A 24670-nucleotide genomic window follows, 5' to 3' on the forward strand; every position below is an offset into this window, starting at 1 on the left:
CATAGGCTGCTTCCCTCCAAGTTTGCGTTTTACTGCCTAATCCAGAATCCTCCTTTCACATGTCAAGGGGCATTCATGGAAGAGAAGAGGTTGGCCCACGCCTCAGAAAACCTACAGGCACAGTTCTTCTAGCACAGCACAGCCAAGGACTCACATAATCCAAAGCAAACCTAGGCCTCTCAGAGCCACGGGCACATCCGCACAGGGCCACTGTGGCCATTAGTTCAGAGGGGGACAGCAGTCAGACCAGCTGTTTGGACAGCTGGAGGGCAGACTGCATGTTTCACGTCTCAACTGCTGGCTCAGGACTCAGGCAGACAGCTCTAAATAGAATATGCCAGGCCGGGCGCAGTAGCTCACACCTGTAATCCCAGCATTTCAGGAGGCCAAGGTGGGCGGATCACGACGTCAGGAGTTCGAGACCAGCCTGACCAACATAGTGAAACCCCATCTCAACTAAAAATACAAAAATTAGCCAGGTGTGGTGGCACATGCCTGTAATCCCAGCTACTCAGGAGGCTGAGGCAGAAGAATCGCTTGAACCTGGGAAGCAGAGGTGGCAGTGAGCCGAGACTGCGCCACTGTACTCCAGCCTGGGCGACAGAGCAGGACTCCAGCTCAAATAAATAAATAAAGAGAATATGCCAAAATGTTTTAATGCAAAACAGTGCTCCTAATAAGGTACAGAACACTAATAGCCAACTTCTGTAATTTATTTTTTGTAGGTTTTTGGGTTTGAGACCCAGTCTTGTTCTGTTGTCCAGCCTGGAATGCAGTGGCTCAATCGCAGCTCACTGCAGGATCAAGTGATCCTCCCACCTCAGCCTCCTGAGTAGCTGAGACCACAGGTGCACACCACCATGCCTGACTAATTTTTGTATTTTTGTAGAGACAGGGTTTCGCCTTATTGTCCAGGCTGGTCTCAAACTCCTGAGCTCAAGTGATCTGCTGCCTCATTCTCCCAAAGTGCCGGGATTACAGGTGTGAGCCACTGCACCCAGCCTATATTCATCATTTTCTATCTGTGGCATAAAGCTCAGAGCTGTAACAACTGACTCCCATTTCCAAGGTTCTCCAAGGCCTCACCCAAACTGGCTACACATCAGACCCTCCCAGGAAGCTTTTAAACAACACAGAACCTGAGGCCTCCTGTTGATCCACACAGAATCTCTGGGGCAGGGGCCTGGGAAATGGCATTTTAAAAAAGCTACTCAGTTTATTTCCGTAATTAGCTCCCATAGGAGAGAAAGAGTGAGCAGTGAAAAACAAACCAACCCAACAGAAAGACAGGCAAAGGTCAAGACGAGACATTACACTAATTATTAATAAAATGCAGGCTGGGGAGAAAGGGGCACACACACACACAGGAGAGACACACATCACCCAGCACTTTGTTGGCAAGCTTTGCCTATGAGACAGGCAGCTGTCTTACACACACTGCAGTAGAGTAAGAAGGGGACAGATGCCCACATACCACCGCACAGTGGGCAGCACAGCAGGCAACAGTGCCAGCACGGGACTCCTGGGTTCTCAGGCCAGCTCAGCCACTTACTAGTGACCTGGCAGGTGCAACACACCCAGGAGATTTAAGTCCCCTCCACAACCTTTCTGAACAGCCCTTTATTTCAAAATACAAAAGTTAAAAGAGGCTGGGAGTAGTGGCTCACACCTGTAATCCAGCAAGTTTGGAAGGTGAAGGCGAGAGAAACACTTGAAGCCAGGCTAAGCAACAAAGTGAGACGCCCCCACCCTTTATTTTTTTTAATAGGTAAATATTATGCATAAAATAAAAAATATATATAAAAGCTAAAAGAAAAAAAAGCAAAAAGGAAAAAGGCCAAACCGCATGTGTCTGTATGTAGAGACCTCCAAGGCATACTACACAGAAAGTGCAAGCTCCAGCACATCCTCTGCCTGTGGTCCCACGGCACGCACAGGAGACGTGTGTGCAGAGGAAGCCGAGGAGCCCAACTGGACACACGGAGGCTTTAGTATGCCCGTGCTGCAGCTCCCCAAGCTGACCAGATGTTCTAATCACGCACGTGTCATCACTACTTATTTTCAACGTCACAGTTACATGGGGGTAAGATTATGGGTCTTTTTCAATGTTCTACTCTAGATTTCTCTGTATCTTATGATTTTCATGTGAAAAATGACATTAGGAACTGATACTTTATAAAATCCAAATGTTCATTTTAAAAACTAAGTCTTGGTTGGGCGCGGTGGCTCATGCCTGTAATCCCAGCACTCTGGGAGGCTGAGGCGGGTGGATCACTTGAGGTCAGGAGTTCGAGACCAGCCTGGCCAACATGGCGAAATCCTGTCTCTACTAAAAGTACAAAAATTAGCCTGGTGTGGTGGTGCGTGCCTGTTGCCTGTAATCCCAGCTACTCGAGAGGCTGAGGCAGGAGAGCCACTTGAACCCAGGAGGCAGTGGTTGCAGTGAGCAGAGATCACGCCACTGCACTCCAGCCTGAGCAACACAGCAAGACTCCATCTCAAAAAAAATAAAAAAAAAAAAAATAATTTTAAGTCTTAACAACACAAAGTGGTCCTGGCTGAATACAGTGAACTCTGCACTCATTAAAAAAGTACTGTCACCTCATGAATATCTTAGCTAGAACCTGCAGCTGGGAAGCAGATGTTCTTATTGTTTCCCAGAGTGAAAAACGCAAATGAGACGCTATTTCGTCTAGTTGTGTGCACAACTCGAGAGGTGCAGCTCTTGATCTGGTAACATGACCAGCACTCTGTCCTAGGCTGGTCTCTACCTTTTTGGTTAATTTAATAGGAGACTAGAAAACCAGTGAAAGAAAGTAACCTGCTATTAAGTCAACCAAAGAGTAGGACCTGCCTTCTGGCTCGAAAAGCCTGGGTCTGGCCCATCCCACCCTATGGTGAGCTGCTGTGTGAACCAATGCTCTGTCTGAAGGCAGCATATCCCGGTCAGGAGCCAGTAAGGAAAGCAAACACGGATGGGCACTGCTCTGCAGAAAGCACCAGGATTAATGTGTGTGTCTGTATCTGCAACCTACACAATTATCGCGCCTCCTACAAACTTCAATTTTAAAGGCAAAACAGTGCTGTTTTCATAATGCGAATTAAACGGGTCGTGGAGCCATCGTGATAAACAGCTGGCCCTGAGATGGCAGAGGCAATACTCACTCTCTCTTTGGACCTGCTCGTGGTTTTCACGCTAATGACGGGCTCTCCTTTCGATTTATCCATCACGACCGTCCGCTCCATTCCTCTGCTTCCTTCAGGAAAAAACACAGCAAACTATCAAAACCTGTGGACGCCCCAACTTCCCGCAGTAAACAGCACTCTGATGGACCCTGGGCTTTGGACACACAAGGCATGAGTCAAGTGACTGACACTAGCCTTGGGAGCCTCTATTTCTCATCTATTGTGAGCAACACGGTAACACGGGCACAGAATCACGGAGGCACCCTCACAGGTCTTTACACAACTAGAGGGACCTGTTCCCAACCTACAGCTTAAACCTGCAGCATGCACACAAGCACAGCCATCCTGCAGAGCCCTCCGTGACCCTCCACTCTAAAGCCACACAGCTCCGGAGCTGGTCTATGCTGTCACTCCTCCCTGACATTCTATGAAGCTCCGCAGTATCCAGCCCGTGCTTGGAATCACACTGCAGCTCTGAGAGAGTGCCTTGCCAGACGGGTGGGCTTCCCTCCATTCATCTCCAGCAATAAAGGCTTCCAAACCAATTATCTCTCCTGACGACAGAACCACCAGGCTCTAACCACTGGAACAATGACTTATTTGGGGAGATTTATAATACTTGAGGAACATTTTAAAAACACGTTCCTCGTGAGACTCGGGGTAAATTAGCCCGAGAGCTGAAGATCCAGCTTGTAATGTGCTGTACCAAATTTCAATGCTCCAGATGGTTGAGTTTTGTGTCTGTTTTTCTCTTCCTTGATGGGGGAGGTGGAGTTGGCTTATTTTTTTGCCACAAAACATTCTGAGTCTCATACAGATTCAAAGGTGTAAAGCACAATGAACTTTTATAAAATGACGACAGAAGTGGCATCGTCCAAATAGAACCACTTCAACAGATGCTTGGAGGTTTCAGCTTTCTCTGTGTTTTTACTACCTCCAGCTTTAACATAATGTGGGGAAAACTTTACTGCACACCTGCAAAATAGCATCAGGTTAGTCACAAGAAACTCGGACAACTCACTCTTGCAAATCCCACGCTACAATCAGCCAAAGGCCCTGAAAAAGCCCGAACTCAGTTCAGCAATACATGTAAGCCCTGAGTCCCAAGCACTTCTGGATTCCCGATGTTGTATGGAAACTCCTTTAAGCCATTTCCATCAACAGACTCTTGTTTAACAGTGACATATGAACAGCCAGACAGCCGTGTCACCAGAGCTTGCTGTCCTCACCTTCCCTCGGAACCCCACCTACTCACCACCCGTGCCAGGCCTTCCCCTTCCACAGCTCTTAAAAGGCTCTCATCACCTGATTTGGTGACTCTAGACCGATTTGTAGGTCCAGGTTTCAGCTCATCCTGGTCTTTTTCTTCCTTCTTAATGTCTTCAGGCTTTTTTTCCTCCTTCTTCTCAATCTTCTCTTCCTTCTTAATTACGGTTCTATTTAAAAACATGGTTATCAAATTTGAGTTCACAAGACTCTGTAACAGGAACGGCTCACCTAGAGCCTCGACTCACACATACTCAGATGTCCACACAAAACAAATCACCCCAGCGGCAATTAGGTGGGAAAAATTATTTGAAAACCATAGTAATAACAGTACTCCTCTTTAGATACAGGCTGTATTTCCACTTCTATTATGTGCTAAATCGAGGGATATGCACAATGAAATTCCTGGGGATGCATTTCCAAAATGTCAGACAGGCTGGCACGCAACAGTGACGTGCAGGTGGACATGAGAAACACGCCAACTTAGCCGGGCGCGGTGGCTCACGCTTGTAATCCCAGCACTTTGGGAGGCCGAGGCGGGCGGATCACGAGGTCAGGAGATCAAGACCACGGTGAAACCCTGTCTCTACTAAAAATACAAAAAAAATTAGCTGGGCGTGGTGGCGGGCGCCTGTAGTCCCAGCTACTCGGAGACGCTGAGGCAGGAGAATGGCGTTAACCCAGGAGGCGGAGCTTGCAGTAAGCCGAGATCGCGCCACTGCACTCCAGCCTGGGCGACAGAGCGAGACTCCGTCTCAAAAAAAAAAAAAAAAAAAAAAAGAAACACGCCAACTTGACATGAGAACACTTCTAAAAAGTTTATTTTAATGTTTCATCATGTATGTGTGGAACATTGTTTATAAGCTTTATAGGGAAAAGCATTTCTTCCCAATACAGCCTCAACAGGATGGAGGCACAGTGGCAGGACACCAAGCCCCTACTGCACAGAGCGGCAGGCCATCTACCCGTGAGGCCAACACCCCTCGACCGCTAACTGCTGCATACTTTTAGGGAGTTAAAATGATGTGTTATGTGCCAGTGAATACGGGAAGGTGTTAAGTGCCATTTCAATCAAAGGCAACTTTCTCCTAAGCAGTGAAATAAATCATCTTCGCCACTCAAGCTCAGCTGCTGCGTTCCCTAATGCCATTTGTCTCAGGCAATTAAACTGCACACTGACTCAACACCAACGACGTGCCAGGGTCCAGGCAGGAAAGTCAGGTCCCTGCAAGGCCCTCCAGCAAGCACCTGTTGGCCTTTCCTCCAACCGACCCAGGCAGGGTTCCCGGCAGAGCTTCCAGAGAGGGAAGCCTCTCTGATGGCCCCGTCTCCCCTGCCCTTCTCAACCTCCACATCATGGAGTTGTCTTTAAAAAAAAAAAAAAAAAAAAAAAAACTCATTTTGAGACAAATTTTAAATACACACCACAGTAATTAATGGTATATCCCAGAACTGACTATTGTAAATCATCTCATCTCCTCTCCCTCATCCCTGCGACAACCACTAGGGTGGCCTTAGTGTCAATCACTGGGTCTGCCTGACCCCGGTAATCTACATTTTATAGAGTGTCTTAGGAGTGACATGAACGAGGCTATACTTCATACACTGCTCTACAGCTTACTTTTGTCACCTCATGGTATGCTTTAAAGAAGGGTTTTTAGGCTGGTCGCGGTGGCTCATGCCTATAATCCCAGCACTTTGAGACCAAGGTAGGCGGATCACAAGGTCAGGAGTTCGAGACCAGCCTGGCCAACATTGTGAAACCCCGTCTCTACTAAAAATACAAAAAAATTTAGCCAGGCGTGGTGGCGCATGCCTGTAATGCCAGCCACTCGGGAGGCCAAGGCAGGAGAATTCCTTGAACCCGGGAGGTGGAGGTTGCAGTCAGCCGAGATCGCGCCACTACACTCCAGCCTGGCGACAGAGAGAGACTCCGTCTCTAAATAAATAAATAAATAAATAAATAAATAAATAAATAAGGGCCTTTAGATCCTGAGACAGAACTTAGGGGGAATAAAAAGGGTCTGACTCCTTTCACCTGCTGCACAAAATTCTGTGTTTATTCATCTGCTTTCCTCCTAGTAGATAAATAAATATGCTGGAAAAAAGACTGGAAGGAAATCCAACAAAAAGCATCATCCCAGGTGTTGGGATTACACCTGACATTTACATGTGCTTTCTGTATAACAACTGTATAAAAACCACCACTCATCCAAGATGGCAAAGGCGAGCCCCTCTTCTTCCCCTCTTTGGAAAGCTTCTCTATTTCACAAGGCCAACCACTAATCTAGAAATCCTTCAAATGGAAGGGAAGGCTAATGAAGGTGTTAATTTGAAGAAAAAAATAAGGTCAAAACAAATTTTTAAATGCTCAACCTCCTAGGCAAACAACCTGCAGGCAGTTTGGTCTTAAAGATCTTAAGTTCGCTGGGCGCGGTGGCTCACGCCTGTAATCCCAGCACTTTGGGAGGCCGAGGTGGGTGGATCACGAGGTCAGGAGATCAAGACCATCCTGGCTAACACGGTGAAACCCCATCTCTACTAAAAAATACAAAAAAAATTAGCTGGGCATGGTGGCGGGCGCCTGTAGTCCCAGCTACTCAGGAGGCTGAGGCAGGAGAATGGCGTGAACCCAGGAGGCGGAGCTTGCAGTGAGCTAATATCGTGCCACTGCACTCCAGCCTGGGCGACAGAGCGAGACTCTGTCTCAAAAAAAAAAAAAAAAAAAAAAAAATCTTAAGTTTATCACCCAGTTAAGAGCCATGGGGCTCCAAGCAACCTTCATAGGTTGAATCCCAGCCTTGCCGTTTCCCAGCGAACTCAGGCAGGGCGCGCTCTCCTCTCTAGGCCTGTATCCTCTCCTACATAGAGCAAGTGCCTCACAGGGCTACTACAAGGACGGAGGAAACTGCTGCATTCCCAGTGCTGGCCACAGGACCACCCCATACTGTTAGCTAATTATTACCACCTTTCCCACAAATACAGAAAAACAATTAATGAAACACCCAAGATACCAAGCATACCGCAAACCTGCAACAACAGTTCCCCATCTTCCACCAATACAGACTTTTTTTTTCTTAGCAATGCCGATGGGATGTGTCTTTTTGAAGTTGCTGATTAAATTAGGGGGCTCACCCCCCCCCCCCCGCCCCTCCTCCAAGTTCATGAAGGCTCATCTGACACCCATTACTCAGGGGCCTACTGATTTCAATCTGGGGCTAGGTGCAGTGGCTCACGCCTATAATCCCAGTCTTTTGCAGGGCCAAGGTGGGAAAATTGCTTGAGGCCAGGGTGGAAACCAACCTGAGCAAAACAGCAAGACCCTGTCTCTATCAAAAATTTAAAAATTACCTGGGAGTGGTGGCCCACACCTGTAGCCCCAGCTACTAGGGAGGCTGAGGTGGGAGGATCACTTGGGCTTGGGAGGTCGAGGCTGTAATGAGCCATGACTGCATCACTGCACTCCAGCCTGGGTGACCCGTCTCAAAAAGTAAAATGTTTTTTAAAAATAATAATTCCAATTTGGCCATGATGTAAATTGGTAATTACATCTTCAAAAACCCAGTTCAACTATGTCCACAGACATGTTTACCCTCTAAACTGCGCTGACAACGTAAACTGAAGGCAGACATTCAGCCTTCTGAGACACTGCCATGATCAGATACACCACCGAAATCTACCTTCTCAAAAGAGAAGCCTACGATTGTATTAAAAATATAAATAACCCACACCCGCCTTGAAAGATCTGTCCCTACCTCCATTTTGATTAAAGATATAAATCACTCCTTTACAAAAATAGAACCTCAGACCCATGGTTCCCAACTACTATGACAAGGTACCCCAGGGTGCCACCGTGAACTCACAGGGTGCCTTGGAATATTTTTAATTTTGAAGTAAACACAGCAATGCTTGCCATCTGTCAGATACAGCACCAACTACTCACTCAAGGTCATTCACTGCAACACTAGACCAGGCTACATTCCTTTGGATGATGCTTTATCTTTGAAAAACTGGGTTTATGACAGTTGCTGTGATTAATAAGTGAGAACTGCATGAAAATCAACATGGATGAGGAAATGATTCCAAGGTCTGAGAGGCTGTACAAGGGACCAGAATCTGGAAAACGACATTTTGTGTATACTGTTTTTTCAAAAGGCTAATCAGTTATCAGGACACAACTACATGCTGAGGATCAACTGTATCCACTTTTTAAAGACATGGGCTACTTCGTTAAATAGCTTTACACAGAAAGCTGAAGACTGGCAGGGCGTGGTGGCTCACACCTATAATCCTAGCACTTTGAAAGGCCAAGGCGGGCAGATCACGTGAGCTCAGGAGTTTGAGACCAGCCTTGGTAACATGGCGAAACCGCGTCTCTACAAAAAGTAGCCTGGCTGGGTGGTGTATGCCTGCAGTAGTCCCAGTTACTTGGGAGGCTGAAGTGGGAGAATCACTTGAGCCCGGAAGGTGGAGGCTGCAGTGCCACTGCACTCCAGCCTAGGTGACACAGTGAGTCCCTGTCTCCACAAAATAAATAAATAAAAGCTGAATATTGAAGTGGCAGCAGAACACAAAAATCAGTTGAGACTCCAGCAGGAAGCTGGCAAGGCTGCGTGGGTAGAGGTGGGGACAGATGCGTGTTCTTCAAGGCCCACGGTGGCTGCCCTTGCCCTCCTCCCAGGGATTCCAAGAGGAGGTTTGAAAATTCACTTTACTTTTCAATTTTGATCTCCACAGAATGATGTCTGTCGACACTCGATAATTTTTCCTTCTTCACTTCGCACTCTTTTCTGTCAGAAAGCTTCTTCCCAGCAGGCTCATTTTTGGCCTAAAATATAATAGACAGAAATGATGTGTGGCCCAGGGCTTCTCACTTGCAAACTCCATTTGCGAGTTACCATAGACGAGAACTGCCTCACCTTCTCTACGGAGATCATTCGTCCATGCAGCTCAGTTCTGTGGAGATGGCTGATGCACTTGGTCGCCTCGTCAGATGTCGACATGGTGACGAATCCATAGCATCGAGCCCCCGGGCTGCGGGCGTTCGTTACCACTTTGGCCCCAACAACCTTCATGAAAAAGGGCACTCTTACTCTCTCATACAAATGACCACACAACTTGCTAAAGTTATTACCTGACAGTCAGAATCATTTTCACTATTTGTCACCTCTCCACATATTGGTAGTTTTCCATTTTAGTTACTGAATTGATTCTAATTAATCCTGACCTATCCAAATACAATCGCTTTTTTTTTTGAGACAGTTTCACTCTGTCACCCAGGCTGGAGTGCAGTGTCGCAATCTCGGCTCACCGCAACCTCTGCCTTCTGGGTTCAAGCAATTCTCCCGCCTCAGCCTCCCAAGTAGCTGGGATTACAGGCGCCCGCCACCATGCCTGGCTAATTTTTGTGTTCTAAGTAGAGATGGGGTTTCTCCATGTTGGCCAGGCTGGTCTCCAACTCCTGACCTCAAGCGATCTACCCAAGTCGGCCTCCCAAAGTGCTGGGATTACAGGCATGAGACACCACATCCAGCCACTAAATACAATTGCTTTTAATACAAGATCAGTCATCACAAGGAAAACACACAAACATGCAAGGTTACAAAACCATTAAACTTCATTACTCACAACTAATAACCAGAAGTCCTACCCATCCACATTGTTTTCTCTATTTCCACTGAGCCCACAAACAGCTGTGGGGCTAAGAAATGCACCATCCACTCCAGCTGGGCCCGAGAAGAGCTCTGACACAGACACGGACTGTTGGAAATGTCCCCATGGGGAAAGGACTTCCACTTCTGGCCAAGATGGGAGAACTAAGCATTGTCTTCCTGCCTGAAACAACTAACAAATGCAATGAAACGTAGGAAACGACGGTTTTCAGATCCTGGACATCAGGCTGCCCCAGACAGCGATCCCTGAGAGCTCCCTGACTGCCCCTGCTCACTGCCTGGAGTTCCCAGGCGATGGGGGATGGGTAAGACAGCACTGAGATTCTGAGACCAAGGCAGAGAGAAAGCATAGAACTGAGTATCAGAGAGGACACAGCCACACAGAGCCACACGGAGCAAGCTGAAGAGACCCACAGAGGGTTCCTCCTGCCCAGTGCACATGTGTGCAAGGAAACCAGAGGCTGGGACAGCACCACCCATAAGGAGCAGAGGGAACAATCAGGAGCAGAGGGAACGACCACTGGGGGGGCACTCAGGGCCACAAATGGTTTGCTCTTCCCAATAGCCACGGTGGAAAGGCTGGTAATTCACGGGCCATCAGACCCACTACTCAGAGGGCACTGCCCAGTGGTGAGACAAAATCAGCCCAAACTGAAGGCTACTCTGGCCCTGCCTTAGTGTGTGTCCAGTACCTCAGCTGTGTACCAGAAAAAAGCTCAAGGGTATTTGTAGAGATCCAAGTATAACTAGTACCCAAAAAAATACAATTCACAACATCCCGTAAAAAACTACCAGGCACAGGCTGGGCACAGTGGCTCATGCCTGTAATCTCAGCACTTTGTGAGGCCAAAGCGGGTAGATCACTTGAGGCCAGGTGTTCAAAACCAGCCTGGGCAACACAGAGAAACCACATCTCTACCAAAAATTTTAAAAATTAGCTGGGTGTAGTGGTGCATGCCTGTGGTCTCAGCTACTCAGGAGGCTGAGGTGAGAGGATTGCTTGAGCCCAGGAGGTCGAGGATGCAGTGAGCACCACTGTACTCCAGCCTGGGTGACACAGTGAGATCCTGTCTCTAAGGGAAAACAAAACAAAACAAAAAAAAACAGAAGAAACTTAAAAGCAGCCACAGGAAAAGAGACAGAAAAGACACAAATGGGGAACCGAAGGAACAAAGATTAAGTTAACCTAGAATTCTATACCCAGTGAAAATTTATTTCAAAATGAAGACAAAGTAAAGACTTTTTCTGACATGCAAAAGAAACAAGAACGCATCACCAGCAACCCTGCACTACAAGAAACATTCAATTCCTTCAGGAGGGAGGAAGATGATCTCCGATGGGAACTTGGATGTACAACAAAAAGCAACGAACAGCACCTGGTGAGGTGAACATGATTTTTTCCTGTCATTTTTGGGTCTCTTTAAAGTATAACTGTTCGGCTGGGTGCGGTGGCTCACACCTGTAATCCCAGCACTTTGGGAGGCCGAGGTGGGAGGATCACGAGGTCAGGAGATGGAGACCTTCCTGGCTAACACAGTTAAACCCCGTCTCTACTCAAAATACAAAAAATTAGCCAGGCCTGGTGGCGGGCACCTGTAGTCCCAGCTACTTGGGAGGCTGAGGCAGGAGAATGGCGTGAACCCGGGAGGCAGAGCTTGCAGTGAGCCAAGATCGCGCCACCGCACTCTAGCCTAGGCGACACAGCGAGACTCCGTCTCAAAAACAAAAAAAACAAAAAACGAAAAAACAAAACAAAAAAACACAACTGTTCAAAGCAAAAAAGCCAAACCACAACAAGTCAAAGCCAATAAAATATTGGGTGACTTCTTTAAGAGAAGTAAACTGTATGACAATAACATCACAAAGATCAACGGGAGGGGAAATGCAAGTGTATTCCCGCAGAGTTCTTGCACTACATTGAAACAAGCACAGCACCACTTGCAGAAAGATTGTAAGGGAAGATGTGTACTGTAATCCTACAGTAAACCACAATGACACAGAGTTAGAGCAAATAAGCCATCAGTCATAAAAAGGACTCGACCCACAAGAAGGCAGATAAATGGGAAAAAGAGATCAATAAACAAACATGAACAGAAAACAGAGAGCAAGACAGTAGATTTAACGCCAACTCCACCACCATTGGCGCGCAGAGTAAACATCTCCCCGAGACACAGGAGTCCTGGTCTCTGCCTCATCTCTGACTCAGTGCATCAACCTAAGCAAGGCATTCCCCATCTCTGGACCTCATGGCCCCAGCTGTGAAATGACAAGGTGGAACCCACACGCTTGAAGTTCCCATCAGACTCTGACGTCCTTGGTTTTGACCACACAAATGGAGGAGTCGAGGCTCTGCCTCAATCTGTCCAGGGCCAAAGGGACAGAAGACTCTCCTGAGAGAAACACAGATGCCACTTCCCATATCAGAGCTGACGCCAATGTTGGGGTCATTCCACCTTCCCATCAAATTAATCATCCTTACAACGGCATCTGTTCTGATGACAGACAAAACCCAAATGAGAGCAGGCACCATACTAAGCTTGTATGTCCCCATCCCTGAGCTGTGCCATCCGCCCTGGAGCTTGTCTCGGCAGCCTCTGCATGCTTCAGTCAAGTAGCTGAGTGGTGTCCTGCCCCTCTGACCTTCCTACATCCTTCTGTTTTTGTCCAGAGCTGAGCCCTATAGATAAGGCCAACTCTATCACTCACGCCTCGGCTGAATGTCACTTCTTCAGCGAGGTCTGCTGAAGCTGCCTCCCGAATCTAAACATGGTCTCCCCAACATACTGATGGCGTGCTCTAATATTCCTTAATATGCTCATCACAACACATCATATGTGTTTATTTCTTAAATGGTCTTTTTCCCGCCAGACTAAAAAATCTGTGATGACAGAGACCATGTATGTCTACCTCTGCTTAATCATCAGTGTCTCAGTGAAGTCAACAAAGTAACTGAATAAACAGGTTATTCATGGCTACAAGAATTTCCTAAGCCCTTGTTGAACATACAGACTGTTAAAGAGAAAAATTGAACAGCATGCTTTTTCCGAGTCCTGTCTGCTTCTTAAGCAATGAAACATTAACCAACACCTGATCGGGTGACACAAACCTAGACAAAGGAACGGCTTTAAAAAAAAAAAAAAAAAAAAAAAGGCTTTTTTTTTTTTTCCTGTAGCCAGAAGGCTGCGTCAGACAGGCCCCACTATGCCTGGAATCAGGGCACCGTCCAGACACTAAAGGGTCCAAACCTTGTCCCTCGGAAGCCACTCCCCAGAGGCACCCAGGAGACCAGGACAGTGCCAATTGCTTACCAGAAGACTCTCGGCTAGGCACAGTGGCTCACGCCTGTAATCCCAGCACTTTGGGAGGCCGAGCAGGCAGATCACATAGGTCAGGAGTTGGAGACCAGTATGGCCAACATGGCGAAACCCCATCTCTACTGAAAATACAAAAATTAGCCAGGCATGGTGGTGCGTGCCTGTAATCCCAGCTACTCGAGAAGGTGAGGCACGAGAATCACTTGAACCTGGGAGGCGGAGGTTGCAGTGAGCCAAGATCACGCCACTGCACTTCAGCCTGGGCAACAGAGCGAGACGCAGTCTCAAAAAAACAACAACAAACAAACAAAAAAAGAAGACTCTTGGCTGGGCGCGGTGGCTCACGCTTATAATCCCAGCACTTTGGGAGGCCGAGGCGAGCAGATCACAAGGTCAGGAGATCGAGACCACGGTGAAACCCCGTCTCTACTAAAAATACAAAAAAAAAATTAGCCGGGCGTGGTGGCGGGCGCCTGTAGTCCCAGCTACTCGGAGAGGCTGAGGCAGGAGAATGGCATGAACCCGGGAGGCGGAGCTTGCAGTGAGCCGAGATTGCGCCACTGCACTCCAGCCTGGGCGACAGAGCGAGACTCTGTCTCGAAAAAAAAAAAAAAAAAAAAAAAAAGAAGACTCTTAATTAATTTCAAACAGTGGAATCATTTTAAATTGTCCTCAACTTCCTTTGGAAAGCTGCTGAATTGTACTATTTTTCTCCTGCCCCCATGAGCAGCATCTTAGTGATTTATTTTTGAACCACATTCATGTTCTAGTTATCAGACTATATACTTAAAATGCTAAATGATATGAAAGTCAATTATTCACTTCATTCTTTTTTTTTTTTTATGACACAGTCTCGCTCTGTTACCCAGGCTGGAGTGTAGTTGCACAATCTTGGCTCACTGCAACCTCTGCCTCCTGGGTTCAAGTGATTCTCCCGCCTCAGCTTCCCGAGTAGCTGGGACTACAAGCACACAACACCACGGCTGGCTAATTTTTTGTATTTTTAGTAGAGACAGGGTTTCGCCATGTTGGCCAGGCTGGTCTCCAACTCCTGACTTTAAGTGATCCGCCCGCTTCAGCCTCCCAACTTATTCTTAAGGGAAAAATCTCATCATGTAAGCTTTAAGTTTTGCAGAGGACAAAAGACCACCAGTCTCTTTGAGACCAGTTAGAAAGAACCCCAAAAACATTGAGAGGGAAGCTGTTTATACAGCTGTTCTGAGCACTGCTGTGATATGACCAACCACCTGCCCTGCTCGGCGCCCTAGTTACTGTGAGTCAGGAAACAAGGTGCACTGCACAAGACTGGGCGAGCTTTGTTGCTGTGTTGATTTTTTAGTAAACACAACGTCTTGCTATGTTGCCCTGGCTGGTCTTGAACTCCTGGGCTCAAGCGATCCTCCTGCCTCAGCCTCTCAAACTGCTGGGATTATAGACGTGAACCACCGCGCCCAGCAGAGCTTCCTGAATCACAGTGGATGGTATGAGGCAAGGGAAGGCATACCTTCCCATACTTGCTGAAAAGGTTCTTGAGATCCGTAGCTCGTGTTGTGGAGGACAGCCCGCTGACCCACAGGTTCCGACCAGAACTGCTGCCGACCCGACCTGGCACGAGAGGGAGATTCTTAGGCATCACCCCAAGGCCTAACAGGAAGCACAACCATTCTTAAGATCGCAGCCCTCTTTAAAAACCCTGACGACGCCCAATCCCAACTGCTGACTTAAGAATTTAATGCACACACACATGCCAACACACAGAAGGCTGAAAATCTGGACAGCAAAAACTGAGTTTCCTTACTCAAGGAATAATCATGCCCATGTCAGTTATGAACTGAAATGTCTTTTGATGATCAGATCTCATCCAAGACGCCAGTCTCTAAAATCCTTGAAACAGTCTTCAATGAGCAGAATTATTCCTTTCTTGTAATGTGCTTTTCACCATCCCATAGATGACAACCACAAGAGAAACATAAAATGCAGATGCTTGCGAACTTCTAAAACTAGTCTCTCAAGAAACCATTAGGTGGTTGATTCCAGTAACCCATAACAAAACAAATTACTGAATCCAAAGTGTGTATATCTCCAGGCCCCTCCTCCCAAAATAAGGGAACCATACATGGCTCCCTATCACGTTAAGTTAAATCATACCTTTTTCATCTTTAATGATTGGCTTTATATCTTTTTCTTCCTTAAAAGAGCTAGAGACAAAAGTTAATGTTACTCATACAGGAAAGAAACGAAAGAGAACAAAACTAAAAATATGATTATGTGCTAAAACTGAATACCTACCAGAAAATTAGTCTGAAATAAAATTTTAACAGACACCTCTGCAAGCTTATATTGGAAAATCTGACCCCAAAAATACAATGTCAGATTTGTAAAAGTCAATTCGATTTAGCTGAAGATAACAATTAACAATTTAAGAACACAACCATGGTAGGTTGAGAAAAAGAAAAGGAATTGAATCACCCATTAAAAATACACAAAGAGAAACGAAACATTCTTTAGAAGCAAAACTACAATTTCGTCAGTCTGGCTGGCCAATTGCAGAAAAAAACAGCTTATGTGTGTCATTAAATGACCCATGAAAAGGAGATAGCGTCTGGTCTAAAACTGAGAAAAAACAAACCTCATTTTCTGATCAGCGCCCTCACTGGTTGAGGACTCTTTAGGAGCCGGAGGGACTTCATTACAAGCGTCAAAATCAAACTTCCTCCCGTCTTCTTTGCTATCTCTGGCTTCTGGGCTTGGGGCTTCCGTGGGTGCTTCCGCGAGCTCCTCGCTAGAGGCCTCCGCGAGCTCGGAGGCCGCACTACTCTGCTCAACTGCCGGCTCTAGCCCTACAGGCTCACAGTCCGTCCTCTCGCCATCGCCTGGCTGCTCCGCGGGCTCCCTTTTCACTACCGCTAACAGGCTGTCTGCCTTGCTCGACTGAGCGTGTGCTGTTGACTCGCTGGCCAAATCTAAATCACCCTCTTCCGGATGGGCGCTGTCAAATAGGTCCTCTTCCTCCGCAAGCTTTCTGTCTGGCCCCACGCTACTTGTGTCCTGTGCAAATGGCTGCTCCAGCTCGGAACTTTCTTCTTTTACTGGCTCAGATTTACAAGTTTCCCCCAAAATGTCGAGTATTTTCTCATTTTCTACGGATTTAACAGGAATAGAATGGCACAAGGTTTAATTACCAGGGAAATAAAGCAATCACAAATGTGGAACTGGCACGGCTGCCACACTAACACGAAGAGAACTGCTAGCTACACAGAGATTGGAAAACCCGCGGGTACACAAAGTTATACTGGTTACACTACCTGCGCTGCGACCGCCTCTAGGTAAGCCTCTACGCTACACGGAAGAGAAAAGGCCCCCACAGATTTAAACACCTACAACCACGTGGCTGCTTCTCACTCAATAGTCTTCTTCGAGTTTTTGTTCAAGTCTGGGTCTTCTGACTGATTTTCCAATGTCCAAGGTGCTGAACCGAATGCAATCACCATTCAATGACAGCTCAATTTCCAAATTTCTTTGAATTTCTTTTAACAGAACAATCCAATATGAAAATCAGAATCTCTTCTGACGGTGGGAGATAAATGCAGTCCGGAAGGGGAATAATATGTTGAAAATTTTCACGAAGAAACTCTGTTTCCTCTTCTGGAATCCAGTCACTTCTCAGGTGGTAAGTGCCCTGACAACAGCTTTATCCTGCCTTAACTGCGTTAATCAAAACGACTGCAGCAAAATATCACAAGATCTGTTTCATGTGTAGAAACACATGGAGGAATCATGGGGACGGGGGGAATTAAATGCCACTCTACGTGGTTAGAGATGAAAATAATCACTACATTGCACCAAATGTATTTGACCTCAAGAAGCCAGAATGGCTCTTCCACAGATCTGGTGATACGAATGGGTTTCCAATCTCTGATCCTTGTATGATCTGGATTGTCCACCATTAGAGCAATTTACAAGATCATAACACAGCTTAAAATATAGACAGCTTTAAAATAATAGTGTGAAAACTTTCAAACCATAATTGTCATGTTTCTCTTATCAGTACCTGGCTCCAAAAGGGATTCTTCAATGTCCTATTTAAAAAAGAAAAAGCAAATCCACAAGTCACTTTAAATACGGGGCAGATACATTTCACCAGCAAATATGGCTTTCAATCATCTGTGAATAAATGCCTGTTTCCACAAAACTTTCTTCTCTCCAAAAAATGTATTCCATCCTACAATAACTTGATGAAAACCAGCTCATTTTAACAGTTTCCCTGGTAACAGCAGGTCCCTAGTGATAACAGTCTGTCCCATTCTCCCGAGTTTGGGCCCTGCCCTGCCATGCCACCCACCCCATGACCAAGCTGACCTAGTGGCTGCTGCAGCTGGCAAAGACCCCCTTTGTCAGAGAAGAGGTCACAGTGGATTTAAGAAAAAAATACTTCTCCCAACATAAACTTATTTGCAACCAAAACTTGTCATAACAAAATGATCTCTCTACTCTGCTGAAAACCTTTTCCAGCATCTGGCTCACTTAGGACAATAGGTCCAATCCTTCTGGTGGCCCAGACTCAGCGAGGCAGGCCCAGCTGCTCTGCAACACCTCTGGCTTCTACCGAACCCTGTGTGTTCCCCTCTCTCTTTTGCATCAAAGACACCACCCAAACTTTCTGCTCCAAATTCTTCTTTCGCTCTTCAACCTATCCGTCAAACCTCTGGGAAGAGTTCCAGGCACTTCTGAAGTCCAACCACCAGAACTGCTCCCTCATCACACTTCTTTCTCCCTTCTGGTTACATACTTGGTTTGATCCCACTGCTCCTGCTAGATGGCCAGCCCTGAGACTCTTTCTGTTCTGCTAACCTCTTAACCCCAGCATCCAGCACAGTATCCAGTCATTTCCATATACACACACACTGCTCTTTCACTATGGAAAATCAACCACTCTATTAACATTTCCAGCGATGCAGAACCAGATGGTAACTTACCGGAGTTACTTTGAAGCTCAACGATGAAGTTTCCAAAGTGTTCTTGACTCCTTCCCCATCCACCTGAAAAACAAAATGGAAGATGACTTCGTGGAGGCTAGCGCTGTGAAAACCAAGGCCGACACCTCACTTAGGCAACTTGTGTGTCTATTTCCCTCACGGCACCTTTTGCCATCTGCAAGTCTACTGTTGGGTCATTCAGTTCAGCGCCTGCCTCTCCGCCAGAACACACACTCCACGACTCTGCTTCACCAGCGCCTCTGGCAGTGGCCCGCAGGTGGGTATGCCCTGTCTGTACTGGGTGAATGAACGAATGAATTTCCCAGGCAGTTTCTAAGTACTGGTGATTAACACATAACCCTCCAACCACAGGATTTCCAAAGCAGAACTCAAAATGATAAACTGCACTCCTCCAATTTCACCTGGTAGCAATACTCTTAAGGTAACACTAACCGGGCGCTTTCTCCTAGCCTACTTTATTCATTCACTCATTCGAGATGGAGTTTCGCTCTTTTTGCCCAGGCTGGAGTGCAATGGCGCGATCTTGGCTCATTGCAACCACCGCCTCCTGGGTTCAAGCGATTCTCCTGCCTCAGCCTCCTGAGTAGCTAGGATTACAGGCATGTATCACCATGCCTGGCTAATTTTTTGTGTGTTTTAGTAGAGACAGGGTTTCACCATGTCCAGGCTGGTCTTGAACTCCTGATCTCAGGTGATCTGCCCACCTCAGCCTCCCGGAGTGTTGGGATTACAGGCGTGAGCCACCACGCCTGGCCCTCCTAGCCTACTTTATTAAAAACAAACATCTAACTTGGTCGTTTTCTCTTTACTACATGCCAAACAAAAGAAAAACTGTTAACACCAAGTTTTACTAAATTTGAAGCTCTTTTTAAGTGAACTACAAAAAGAGCGCTCCCAAATGTTTTCTTTTTTCCTTTTCTAGATTTGAACTCATGACCTGGGATGCCTCCATTAACTGAGAAGTATACACCCTGAAAACAATAAACACACAGCAGTGCCAGACTGAGCAAGGCGGCGAATCAGTTGCTCAGTGCTGCCCTAGGTCAAAGGATGGTAAATTTGGAGGCAATGACTTTTGACCATAAGGTTTAAGGTTCAGTCCTACGGAGGCATTTCCACCCCCAAGCTGAAAGCTGCGTTAAGGAAACAAAACAACCTACTGGGCACGTGACGTCAGTCAGATTAAAATGAAGATCAGCTAGAAGACAGTGACGGCTTGTGGTATTTGAACAGCCCCACCAGAGAGCTCTACGCCGAAACACTAGAAGTGAAAAGCTGGGAAAGCCCTAACAGAGCAAAGTTCCTCTTTTACATACAAGGATGCTCACAGTCAGTCCCTTTGGGGAGCAGGGTTGGTACTTGTCTTCACTGTACTTTATATCTTTTAATGTAACTCCCTAACCTTGCTTAAAACAACATTAACAGGCTAGGCGTGGTGACTCACCACTATAATCCCAGCACTTTGGGAGGCCGAGGCAGGCAGATCACTTGAGGTCAGGAGTTCGAGACCAGCCCAGCCAACATGATGAAACCCTATCTCTACCAAAAATACAAAAAATTAGCCAGGTGGCTGGGCGCAGTGGCTCAAGCCTGTAACCCCAGCACTTTGGGAGGCCAAGGTGAGCAGATCACAAGGTCAGGAGATGGAGACCATCATGGCCAACATGGTGAAACTCCATCTCTACTAAAAATACAAAAAAATCAGCTGGGCGTGGTGGCGCGTGCCTGTGGTCCCAGCTACTCAGGAGGCTGAGGCAGGAGAATTGCTTGAATCAGGGAGACGGAGGTTGCAGTGAGCCATAATCTCGCCACTGCACTCCAGCCTGGGTGACAGAGCGAGACTCTGTCTCAAAAACAAACAAACAAACAAACAAAACACAACATTAAGAGAAATATCTACATGATGAGAGTAGAAACCATTTTTGAGCTGGGCAAGGTGGACCACACCTATAATCCCAGCACTCTGGGAGGCTGAGGCGGGAGGATTGCTTGAGCTCAGGGGTTCAAGATCAACCTGGGTAACCCAGTGAGATCCCACCTCTAAAAAAAAAAAAATTTTTTTTTTTAATTAGCTGGGCGTGGTGGTTCACTGTGTAGTCTCAGCTATGCAGGAGGATTGCTTGAACCTGGGAGGCTGAGGCTGCAGTGAATTATGATGACACCACTGCACTCCAGCCTGCACAACACAGCAAGACCCTGTCTCTAAATAAATAAATCATCTTTGTTTCTTAAAACTATATTTTAAAAGGAAAAAACTAACTGGGCACTGTGGCCTGTGCCAATAAGCCAGGCTAGTCAGGAGGATCGCTGGAGCCCAAGAGTTCAAGACTGGCCTGGGTAACAGTGAGACCTCATCTCAGAAAAGAAAAATCTTTTATGTCAGAGCTTTCTATTTTATGACTTACCACATGCTTTGAAAGTGTCTCCCAGCCAATTATAAAAACACTCCCCAGTACTACAGAAAAGCTATCTATTAGTAAATCCCTGACCTACACAGCGTTTAAATGGACATGGTTTTAACACCAGGGTTTAGAAACCGAACTATGTGTTCAGGGCGGTTTAGCTGTGTTCTCCCTCACATGAGCAGCACGCGAGCGCCAGATGCCTCAGGGCTATGTGCACATCCTGCCGTGTCTCCAAGTTACCTACAGCATGCTCTGGGAGCTGAGCCGGGAGCTGTCTCAGCTGTGCTGCCACGTATTCTTTACTATCACAAAAGGAATCGAGAAGGCTGTCCGTGCCATCCTCCCCAAAATCTGGAGCACTGCTATTCTCCACTTCAGTTTCGTCTAGCACACTCATGTCCATCATGCCCATATTCTGCAGGTTCTCCAGACTTGCTTCTATGTCCTCCTGTAAAGAGGAAGAAGAGTCGTTAACGACCACCTGGACCAGGACAGGGAGCTGCTGCCTGTCGTCTCTACCCTGACATCACTTACCTGCCCGTCTCTGGAATCGTCTTCCAGGCCGTTATCTTCTGTGCCTTCCTCCTCCATCTTCAGTCCTAATTACAGAATAATTGTTCAATCAGATAACACTCAAGTTCTACCTCATAATTAGTTTATGCAGAATAGATTTCAATCTTAGAACAGAACACATTACAAGATAAACTAAAAGTTTCCCCTCCTCTCCTGTCACACATAATTTTGCCTCAATTTGTTTTCTTTTTTTTTTTTGAGATGGAGTCTCACTGTGCCGCCCAGGCTGGAGTGCAGCGGCACGATCTCGGCCCACTGCAACCTCTGCCTCCTGGGTTCAAGCAATTCTCCTGCCTCAGCCTCCTCAGCAGCTGGGACTACAGGCGTGCATCACCACGCCCAGCTTATTTTTGTATTTTTAGTAGAGACGGGGTTTCACCATATTGGCCAGGCTGGTCTCGAACTCCTGACCTCGTGATCCACCAGCCTCGGTCTCCCAAAGTGCTGGGATTACAGGCGTGAGCCACGGTGCCCGGCCTAAATTGGTGTTCTAAGTAAGCCATCAACAGGGAGATGAACATCTAGGATTCCTGTTAGATTATCAGAGTAGTCTGATTTTCCACAAAATATCTAAAAGTTTCCAAATATTTCAAAAACACTCCAAACCTAAGAAAAAAAATCACAAAAAAAATGAGCAAAGGATAAAAACAGGCATTTTCAACAAACCAACAAAAAATGCAATACCCATCTAGTAACCAAAGAACTGCAACATAAAATAACATTGAGTTAGTGATTTGCTGGCTCTCCCTGTATTCCACCCATTTCAGGTAGGTCTTTGTCATTTTTCAGCTCAAGAACTTTTTTTTCCCCAAGGCAAAAAGGCAAAGGCTGCCATAAAGTTGAGAATCATCCTGGGTTTTGTGACCACAAAATAACTATCTGATAGAATTCTGCTAGGAATTGCAAAAGAAGGCTGGAGGACATCAAGAGTGGAAACCTTGAGAATAAACTTGAGGCTCATACGTATCAAAAACCTTACAAATGTGCATACCCTTTGTTCCAGGAATTTGAGTCTTAGGATATCTGACAAGGAGTTCAAAACATAGATATCTGTCCTATTATACCTGTTAAACACCCAAAAGGGAAACAAATTACAGCACATTTTCATTCAGATGTGGCTCACAACCGGGGCGGGGGGAATGGCTGGCAATGTCTGGAGACATTGTTGGTTGTCATGACTTGGGGGAACGCCATTAGCATCAGTAGCTAGTGATGCTGGTCATGACCCTACAATGCACAGGATACTCCCCAACCACAGAGAATTATTCGGCCCAAATTGTCAACAGTGCCAATGCTGAGAAACCCTGTGGGACACCATCCAGTGTCTCACAATATTTAAAGAATGTATGCTTTTAAAGAATATTTAATGAAACAGAAAAAATGCCCATAGTGTAGGCACAGTGGTTCACGCCTATAATCCCAGCATTTTGGGAGGCTAAGGCAGGTGGCTCGCTTGAGCCTAGAATTAAGAGACAAGTTCGGGCAACAAAGTGAGACCTCATCTCCACCCAAAATACAAAAATTAGCCAGGCATGGTGTTATGTACCTGTACTCCCAATTACCGGCGAGAATGAGGTGGGAGGATGCCCTGAGCCTGAAAGCTTGAGGCTGCCACGATCATGCCACTGCCCTCCACTCTGGGCAACAGAGTAAGACCGAGTCTCTCTAACATACACACCCATAAAGAAAAATCAAACAGAAAAAAATATATACTTTTCTTAAAAGCCGGTGTCTATTTGTATACATGCAAGTGTATATGCAAGGATATGTTTATAAAATCCAGGTGAATATGGCGAAGATAATCATCAACAATAGTTAAAATACTCAAGGGTAAGATTAGAATTTTATTTTCACATGCATACTTTTTACATTTTCCAAATTATCTAAAACTATTACTTCCATAAATTGTTTAAAAAAGAAAATTAGGCTGGGAGCGGTGGCTCATGCCTGTAATCCCAGCAGTTTGGGAGACGAGGCGGGCAGATCACGAGGTCAGGAGATCGAGACCATCCTGGCTAAAACGGTGAAACCCCGTCTCTACTAAAAATAGAAAAACATAGCCGGGCATGGTGGCGGGCACCTGTAGTCCCAGCTACTCGGGAGGCTGAGGCAGGAGAATGGTGTGAACCCGGGAGGCGGAGCTTGCAGTGAGCCGAGATAGCACCACTGTACTCCAGCCTGGGCAACAGAGCGAGACTCCATCTCAAAAAAAAAAAAGAAAGAAAATTAAACATAAAAAACCTGCAGGGTCTACACTTTAAGAGTCTCACTCACCACTGTTATCAATAATCACTCAAGAAATGCAGTTTAATTGCATGTCTCGCAACGTGAGCTTTTTCTAGTCTATCATTTAAAACGCCTAACAACGCTAGCAGGTTTTATTATCTGCATTTGACACATGAGAATTTGGTTGAGCTCCAAAGCTGGCACTCTAAAACTCAGCTGTCCCACTTCCCATTATATCTAAACACAGCATATCCTTTTGAAATATGTTGTCTAAAAATGTTTGGTAATTGCACCCAATTTCTAGGCCCCTAAATAGTAGCCTGCAGTGCCCACATAGGCCGGAAATAGGAGAAATGCTGACCAAAAAGCATCACCGAAAAGCTAATGTGGTGCAGACAGGCGACGCCCCAATCCCCGGCACCTGGCATTGGCCAACGAAAAGCTGCCGCTGTCGGGGACACAGATGTAAGAAAATCCAACTTTAACCCCACATGGCATCTAAAACTTAAATTTTTAATCCAAGTTTTATTTTTTCCAAACCCACCCACAATGTTGCCTAGGACTCCTAATCTTGGTGAAGAAGACTCTTACTCTAATTTATAATGAGGACACTTTCTCTCAACCAGTTTGGCTACTTCAATTTTTGCAAGGAAGCAGTTACTGGTGAGTTCCCAGAATGAGTCCAACTTTGGACTCAACTGAACACTGCTGCATAGTGCTCGAAACGAAAATTAATTGGTGAATTCCTCCTGATCTAACAGTTGTATGTAATCACAGGCCCTAACTGCAACCACAAAGTCTCTAGAGGTGCCCCGACACCTCTAGAGAACATCACCAGCTCTGGATGGAAGATGAGGCCTGCAGGGGCTGAGCACCACCTGAAGACCTGGGCTCTCTCTGGGCTTGGTTACTTCTCTGAAAAAGGAATGGGAAGGGATCAGAAGCCCTTCTAATCCTCACTAGAGCTGAGGCTACAAAAGTCCTTTTTATAGCAACTTTATCATGATAAAGAAGAACTTTATCATGCAAGC

The 24670-nt window shown here is 46.3% G+C and overlaps 1 protein-coding gene and 1 long non-coding RNA gene across 2 annotated transcripts in view; one reads left to right on the forward strand and one right to left on the reverse strand.

The window, feature by feature from the left end:
- Positions 1-24670, reverse strand: part of SAFB2 (scaffold attachment factor B2) — a 36704-nt gene that overhangs the window by 8644 nt on the left and 3390 nt on the right. Inside the window, exons 3-13 of the mRNA XM_055251370.2 lie at positions 21375-21439; positions 21085-21288; positions 18415-18477; positions 17490-17517; positions 16068-16578; positions 15587-15636; positions 14943-15043; positions 9372-9521; positions 9168-9280; positions 4492-4622; positions 3166-3257 (exon numbers count right to left, since the gene is read on the reverse strand). Of these exons, the coding sequence (XP_055107345.1) occupies positions 3166-3257; positions 4492-4622; positions 9168-9280; positions 9372-9521; positions 14943-15043; positions 15587-15636; positions 16068-16578; positions 17490-17517; positions 18415-18477; positions 21085-21288; positions 21375-21439 (1508 nt within the window). The remainder of the gene's footprint in view (positions 1-3165; positions 3258-4491; positions 4623-9167; positions 9281-9371; positions 9522-14942; positions 15044-15586; positions 15637-16067; positions 16579-17489; positions 17518-18414; positions 18478-21084; positions 21289-21374; positions 21440-24670) is intronic.
- LOC134733018 (uncharacterized) lies at positions 18471-19643 on the forward strand. Its single transcript, XR_010116556.1, has 2 exons — positions 18471-18691; positions 19358-19643. It is a non-coding gene; the product is annotated as an uncharacterized lncRNA (long non-coding RNA).

The sequence above is a fragment of the Symphalangus syndactylus genome, chromosome 17 (assembly GCF_028878055.3).
Source record: "Symphalangus syndactylus isolate Jambi chromosome 17, NHGRI_mSymSyn1-v2.1_pri, whole genome shotgun sequence".
Classification (NCBI taxonomy): Eukaryota; Metazoa; Chordata; class Mammalia; order Primates; family Hylobatidae; genus Symphalangus; species Symphalangus syndactylus.